This window comes from Wasmannia auropunctata, unplaced genomic scaffold (assembly GCF_000956235.1).
Source record: "Wasmannia auropunctata unplaced genomic scaffold, wasmannia.A_1.0 LD336101.1, whole genome shotgun sequence".
Lineage (NCBI taxonomy): Eukaryota > Metazoa > Arthropoda > Insecta > Hymenoptera > Formicidae > Wasmannia > Wasmannia auropunctata.
The window spans coordinates 4,859,085-4,867,079 of NW_012026789.1; the positions used below are offsets into that span (position 1 = coordinate 4,859,085).

General features: G+C 38.5%; 1 protein-coding gene across 1 annotated transcript in view; it reads left to right on the plus strand.

The window, feature by feature from the left end:
• The window catches only part of LOC105460401, an 87,115-nt gene that overhangs the window by 76,002 nt on the left and 3,118 nt on the right, over positions 1-7,995 (plus strand). Inside the window, exon 3 of the mRNA XM_011706848.1 lies at positions 2,342-2,473. Coding sequence (XP_011705150.1) covers positions 2,342-2,473 — 132 coding nt within the window. The remainder of the gene's footprint in view (positions 1-2,341; positions 2,474-7,995) is intronic.

The window sequence follows — 7,995 nt, forward strand, 5'->3', positions numbered from 1 at the left end:
CAAGTTTTGATACTTTCTTCAAAGGTGTAAAACGCATTGACATGATTAAGAATTTAAGATAACAGTGTGATATATATTTTTTATATTATTGTTATATTGCCACTTATATTGCATTAGAAAAAATGGAAAAAGTTGCATATCGCTATAAAACAATTTTGGTGTATTAATAAAGTTGTATATTTTTTTGAATTTTAATAAAATGACACGCAAAGTAGAACAACTAGATATACATATAATACATATTGCATTGTCCTCCTTCTTTCCTCTCCTTCTTTTCTCCTTCTCTCTCTCCCTCTCTCTCTCTCTCTCTCTCTCTCTCTTTCTCTCTCTCTCTCTCTCTGTCTCTTTGTTATTACAACAAAATTTTTTTAATGTAAAAAAAGCATCTATCGACAGAGTTTGATGTGTTCATCGTAAAATGGATTACGGATGGTTCACAAAGTGAAAAATCATGAGAAAGTAAAGACGCATTTATTATCATCCGATTGGATATGCTTGTTTGCGAGCTCTCTTGTTGACGGAATATCCGTTTCCCGAGCGTAAAGGGTCCGAATAGTCCGATAGATATGAAATTCATCCTGTGGAAATCCCGATGGTTCTTACGAACGATAACGCGAATCAACAAGTGTGCAATCGCTATGATAATGCTAATTGTACAAACGATGAGGTCATTGGTATTTTTACTATCTGCAGATTCGCAATTCATCTCCATAAATTTATTTGAGGTGATTTCTTGTTATCAATTCCGATTTCTATAATTTCTCTCAGAAACTAAATTTATTTCTTTTTTATCTATTTAATTGATTTTTTATTTTCGTTTAATAGAATCGAATATATCACAAATAATTCTCTGATATTTTAAAGTTTGCGTTTAATAAAAGAGGTCGAATACTTTTCTAATATCTGTAAAAGGTGAATTTTATTTTTTTTTTTTATAGAAGGAAAATGAAGTTTTATATAATGCACATTGCGATTAATTCATGAGCAAAATTCAGCTTGTTTTTAAGTTTTTGCGGATGTATTTTTAGTTACAATTGTGAATTTATCTAATAATTTATTAAATTATTCACATTATCTTCAGTCACGACGATATCTGTACAAACATATCAATGATCCAGTAATTATATCGTGCACAATAAGAGCACTTTCCACATACGCAGGAAGGAAAGGGATGAAGATCGGCAAAGCAAAGAAGAGACTGTTGCATCGGCGACGTTGCCATGAAACTGATGCAATTGCCGTTATTTGTTCTTGACTTGCACTCACCGTTGCACGAGATTCTCGAGTCGTTTCACCTTCCAAATGGCTTCGTATTCTCGTTCTCTCTTACATCGGCAAGGGGCGGGGGGCTGAAGGGGACGGTGTTTATGATGGCTAGCAGGAAGAAGAAAATGGCGAAAATAGGTTGAATACGATCTTCGTGCGTGGGGAAAGATATATGGCGCGTAGCTGAGAAATTTTCGTTTTACTAGGTGCAATATCGGTGCCGCCGTTTTCCAATATACTCTGTTATACATATACAATATAGTATGTTATATACGTCAAAAATACGTAATATCGAGTCAGAGAATTTCTATTTAGGAGATTAAATATTAAACATTACGGTCACGCTTAAACAAGAAAATGCATACAAAGGCGTACAATAATAAACTCTCAGCGTGTAGCATTAATATTGTTATATTTATTTGTATATTTTTGAGATACTTGAAACTCAGATAATGCTTTGTGTGGAACGAGCATTTTGATCCAAATTGATTAATCATTGCGGTTCTATCATGTTATTTTAATTCCTTTCGCTCGAGGATTAAATGCCATTTTCTCTCGCCTTCATACACGCAACCCGATCCTGTTTTCAATTTCTCGGATCATCGCTCGCGCGTCGCGAGCTTTCGAATTTTATGTTGAAATTTCTGGTTATTACGTAATTTAAAAGCCCGCGGAGTTAGACACGTGGAAAGTGTAATATCGATAATACACACTCTACTAATTAATACGCACTGGCAGATGCTTAATTAATGAAACGTGTGAAAACGAGGACTCTGAAGGGAGGTACCGATTGCATCAAATTACATTCAATTACATCGGATTTGTACTGCTTCACAAATATGGTTAATCAATTAGCGGTATAAATAGCAGTGTGCCGACGGTGGCGATAATGAAGGAAATAGCTAATGGCGAAGTGACGACAAAGTGTTCAATAAACAATGAAATGGAAACGCGCAGTTTAGTTGATCAAATTTGACGAATGGCGACGAAATCATATTTATATATGTATATTGTTAACGGAAATCGCCCTATCGACTCCCTTCTAATTATCCATCTGTCTTTCCCGTGTGTTTAGAAGCTCACCGAGCTCTGGAGCTCCTCGAGGATTACCATGCTAAGCTGACGAGACCGCAAGACAAGCAGCTGCGATTAGCCATCGAGCGCGTCATACGTATCTTCAAGAGCAGACTCTTCCAGGCGCTGCTAGGTAAGTCATCCTGTTTGCTTTGCTTATTAATTTTCTTGCGCTTGAAATAATACGCGTCGCGACACATCTTTATGACCACATCGATGGAAGATCGATTAACTCGAGCCAGCAGTTATCAATCGATCAACTTGTACAGCAGTTACCAAAGTACACAAATGATTTAGCGATTAAATAAGACTCAAGGTACTCGGGGATTCTCTGTTAGCTCACGCTGATTGATGAAAGTCAAGCGATGGAAACAGAATATGTGCATCGTTTTATTAGAATTTTACTAAGGGATTCGTAATCTGAATTACGAATCTGAATTGTTACGATCGTTATGCCGGCGATAACCTCGACCGTTTTACGTTTACAATAACGATCAATTTATTATGATTATTGTAAAAGTGTTTTAAAGTTGATTTACGTTAATCGTTAATAATTTTGCAATCTCCTTTAGCGATTTTAATATATGATTTTAACTGCACGTTAAAATTATTATATACAGGTAGCTAATATCTTTTATTTGAAAATATATGTATATCTGAGAGAGAAATATGTATATTATCTTATACTTTGTCTTATCGCTGTTACATTCTCTATATATAGCAAAAAACTCGATTGTATCTAAAATATTAAAATCATTCATCTACATTTCAATCATGTTATGATTAACGTTTAATATAAATAGCAGAGCTTGTTTTTTTATGGACATTCAATCGTTATATAGTCCTTATTTACAGCGCATTGAAAAATACTTCTTTTTCTCTTTGATCTTTTGTCCCTGAAACTTTTGCAGAATTGCTATGTGAAAAATGTCAAAATCGATTTAATTGAATTGGATTTAATTGAAACGGTCTCTCGTTGAATCGAAGAGCTTGGAATCGTTTTGCGAAATACCGGCACGCCTAAAAAGTTCTTTCTCACGAGGACTGGGGGGGGGGGTGGGAAGGGACGGCGGTCATTATTTATTGAAACTGGTGCGTCGCTCTTCGAAGATTTCTCGCGCCATTGTTGCGCGGGATAAAGCGTCACTAGATATAGCGCTGGCGATTTATTCCTCTCGATTCTTCTTGCAGCCAATATTTCTCTTTTTCTGCCTTCGCGGTGTCATACCATGTTCTCGAAAAATCTCAAAAAATCTGATTCGACCTGAAACTAACTTTTATACAACAAACAGCTGGTTTCCCCCGCGCTGGGTGCGACGTCAATGGTACAGTCGCGATGTCACTCGATAACTCGCTCCGCGCGTGTCTGCGTTTGCTAAAATCCCGTCCCTCCTATTTTCGTCGCGTCCGTCACGGCGATACGTCGACTGTTTTGTTCTGAGCTTGCTCGGCTTCCGCATCGGAGATTACTCGCCTCTGCATCTGGAGCTAACGCGAACGCATTTCACATACGCCGTTGGTGCCAGTGCCGCGGCGCGGCGTGGGCGTGTTATCAGCCCGATATAAGCCGGATATACCCTGTCCGCGGCTCGTGTTCTATCAGCTTTTGGTACAATGGCGTCAAGATTATACCGCCGTACCCCCCGGGACTATCAAGTGACGGATGCGACGTGACGAAGTTGCCGCCCGCACGCAGCGAAATTAGCCGGTAGATTAACGTTTAACTATAGTTCCGTTCAACTAATATAATATATGTCATACCGCGACTGGACGTCGGTTTCCGCTCGACTAGTCGCACATAATTCAGCCGAGAGCTTCTTCAATGCTTTATTTAGTGAAAGTCATTCAAAATATTTAGCTATACCAAATGTCATCGTATCTTCAAGTAAATTCACTTCTTTCATAAAGTTATTTTTGACAATGAAAATTTGTTTTTCTTTCTCAAATCAAGAAAATTTAAAGTGAAAGTTAGCATCAAGAAAATTTAAAGTGAAAGTTAACATTCAACAAAGATTTTCTATTTTTAATTGTTATCTTTATTATAATTAAGCTTATATTCTTTTAAATCTTTCTTTCTCTGTCAACGTTTCTAATATGTATAAATAAATACTATAAAGATAAACGTCTATGAACCTAGAATCCCTACCATTAAAAAGAAAGTTCGAATATACGCCATAATTAAGTGTTAATTTATTGCTGATTTATTACCCTAATCCCGAATGTATTGTTCTTATCCGTTTACAGGAAATAAATATAAAAAATGGAGGTGCTGACTTCACATTACCCTAGCACCTTCACTTCCCAAAAACATGTATAGAATACTGTAAACAAAAAAACAGGTGTATAAAAATTTTTTGCTTTAAGATCGTGTAAAGAAACATCAAAAATTTTTAATAATTATTGATACACCAATATTGATAAGAATAAAACGACAAAAAATAAGAACCTAACCATATAATATATCTAATATATCCAACTATATTTTCCTAAATTGTTACTCGAACTCGCGAAGTAGTTACTTTGGAACTTATTGCTCACGAAACAGTTTAAAAATTATCGAAAACGCATATGATTGCAAAAATAAAGTATAGATATTAAATAAATTAGACGCGGTGCTATAAATTTCGATTTTAAAACGATTCTAGACTTAATTGCTCTAAAACTTAAAACATCCCAGTTTCGAATTCGTTGATCGTAGTTTAAATAAAAATCCAAAAGTATGGCGATACATCCGTAATTATTCAAAATTTTCGATATTTCTTTGCACTGTTTTTGAGCAAAAAATTTTGATATACCTATTTTTTTTTGCAATATTCTATACGTGTTTTTTGGAAATGGGAGTGCTAGTGTAATGTGAAGTCAGCATTTCATCTACTTCTATTATTTTATGTAAACAGGTAGGAACATCAAATTTGAAATTGTAATAATAATAAACTAGCACTTAATTATAGCAAATATTTGAAATTTTTTTAATGGTAAGGGTACTAGATTTACAGACGTAGAACGATGTTAGTAAAATACTACACATTTGTTCGATTTTGAAGATTCCACATATTGTATTGGAGAAATAAGTTCTGTAAGCGCAGCTGAGCTTCCCGCATGTTTTTATTCTCGTCATACACGTTTTCCATATTCCGGGGGTATCGAGCAAATTCCGAGTAGAATACGTGATGATTTTCGAATTTTTCTAGGGAAGAAAATCGACTCGAGTGTTGCCAGTCGTGATCTCGAAGAATGTTTGAAATCTCTCTTCCCTCTTCCCTCTCCCCTTCTTTCTCTTTCCCTCGTCCCTGTACTCGCTCTCCTCTTTCTCTCGCTATCCAGGAGTTCGCCAGCCTGGAAAAGTTTTTTGGCGCGACTTGGGGTGCGAATGGCTGCCGATGGGTGAAGTGCACTTGGTGTGCATCCGGGGGCCACTCGAGCCGTCTCCTCCTAGCGAATACGGACACTCGCGAATTTAAACTCGACCGGAAATCTCTCGAGCGCCGCTCGAGCGAATTGATCAAAGGAAACGCGACTTGAGCGCGGAATTCCTCACGGACGTGCGAAGAGACGTGTCGATTTTATTCCAACGTAAAGATAGCTTCTAAAAAATGACCGTTTTATATCGTGCTTTTTATATCGAGAATTCATTTACTAAAAGTATAACTTATCAAAGTAAAAGGCTTTGCTATTTGTACACATTTTACTTAGGCATATACAGAATTTTCTAGAGTCTTATTCGAGATCTCAATTGTAATTCTCTCAGAGCTTTCTAATTAAATTTCTCTGTAGAGGAAATGTCTAAGAAAAGAACAGCGGAAAAAGGACGTTCGGAGGCTGTCCTCTGCCGACGAATCGTTTGGATGCGATTAAAGATTGCCCGTATCTTTCAATAAAATTAAATTACAGGTGCAGCCACTGCAGCTGCACCACCGTTATTGACCAGATACAACCAAAATGGGTTAGCGATCGCCTCGATTTAATGAGATAACATTTATTCGATCGCGTTGCTTCGTTTACTTCGATTCGCCGCAGGCAGCGAGTAATCGTGGCGCAGATAGTAGCGATCTTTTCGTTAGGTATCCGCAATAAGTATTAAAGTGAATAATGATGTTCGATATGCTTGTCGTTAAGCCCGTGAATCAATTGGCGAACTTTATTCCGAATACCGTGGATGATGAAAATATTATGAAGAAAAAAGAATTGCAAATTGAGGAATAGGATAAAAAAAATAGGATGAAAAAATTTCCAAAGCCCTTCAGCGTCGGGCCACGCGGCAAATTGTGAGATGTATATCCGCGGAATTGTTACACGCGCCATCGGACACTCTCTGTCAATTTGAGCGACGTCGAGCTGCACGCTCCCGAAACTAATTTCGAGTTTCGTAGCGCGTTGTAACTTCGTTATGTACTTGGCGCTGCCTTTATGACGTGTAATCCCGCGGCTACCGGCCGCGAAACTCGAAACGGATGCGGTGCGTATGTACGGTACGTCGATCGATTACTTCGTTCGTTCGCCACGCTACCAAACTTAATCGGAAAAGACTTTTTGATCTCGCGCTTTCTCGCCCGCACTCCGCTCTGTCGTTCCATTTGTTCGCCGCGGCAGATCGGATGTACGAGTTGAGAGTTTTCTAAAATTAACCGGGATTCCACTTGGGATCGAGGAAGGGAAAATGGCTTTCGGTCCTCCCCTTGTTTTCTTTCTCCACTTTCCGAATTTGTGGGGATTACAAATTACGACCTTGCAATTGCAATTTGATTCTTACTTTTTTATATCTCTCAATGCAACGTCGAAGCTCTGCTTGCAGTTATTTTTAGTGTCATTTTTGTTCTGCAAGTTTTTATCGCGTTCCACCGTCGAAAGTCGTTCTACTCAAATCTTCCGACCGATTTACCGTGCAGGTCGTACTTTAAGAAGGAGTGTCGAGCATGATCGGTGGGTCGTAATGTACGTTCGTGGCCGTTCGACGAACCAAAAGAGTTAAGTGCCTGCAGGATAGTAAATTTGAAATGTACTGGAAACGGCGGTAGGCTATTGCAAGATACCGCGGGCGAGCGATGATTTGGGCCATCGTGGTTGAGATAAAACGAAAATTTGTCAAGCTGTGCCTTGTGTCGTTATGTCCGACGCATCCACGCGGTTTGCATTATATAATATATGGTACTTGGACTCCCCCGCGCACATATATCGCGCGACTCTGCAGCGCGTTCCAGCCGCGCAGTCATCATCGTAATAATGCGAAGTGCCGTGCAAATGCGCGACGCGCGACGTACAAAACGTGTCCAACAGGTAACGCGCGTGCACGAAACCGACACGGGTCATCCTGATACGCATCCGTGCATCCCACGAGAGCGCTTTAATCGCGCCGTTCCGACGACGCAGAATATGAATGCGCGATGCTGTCTGCGGATGACGAACGAATCGGCGCGGTGATGCGTTGAATCGTCCCTTGTCGCTTTCCAGATGTACAGAATTTCTGGCGAAAAATACGTGTTCTAAACAACGCGAATATGATTTAAAGTTACGCTAACATAGAAATATGTCGTTCGCAAGTCAATCGGATTTCCCAATCTGTTTCTCATCTCACGCATAATTTAATTGTAATTTTTGCCATATGTCTTTCATTATACTTACTGAATAATTTAATTTATATATATATATATATATATA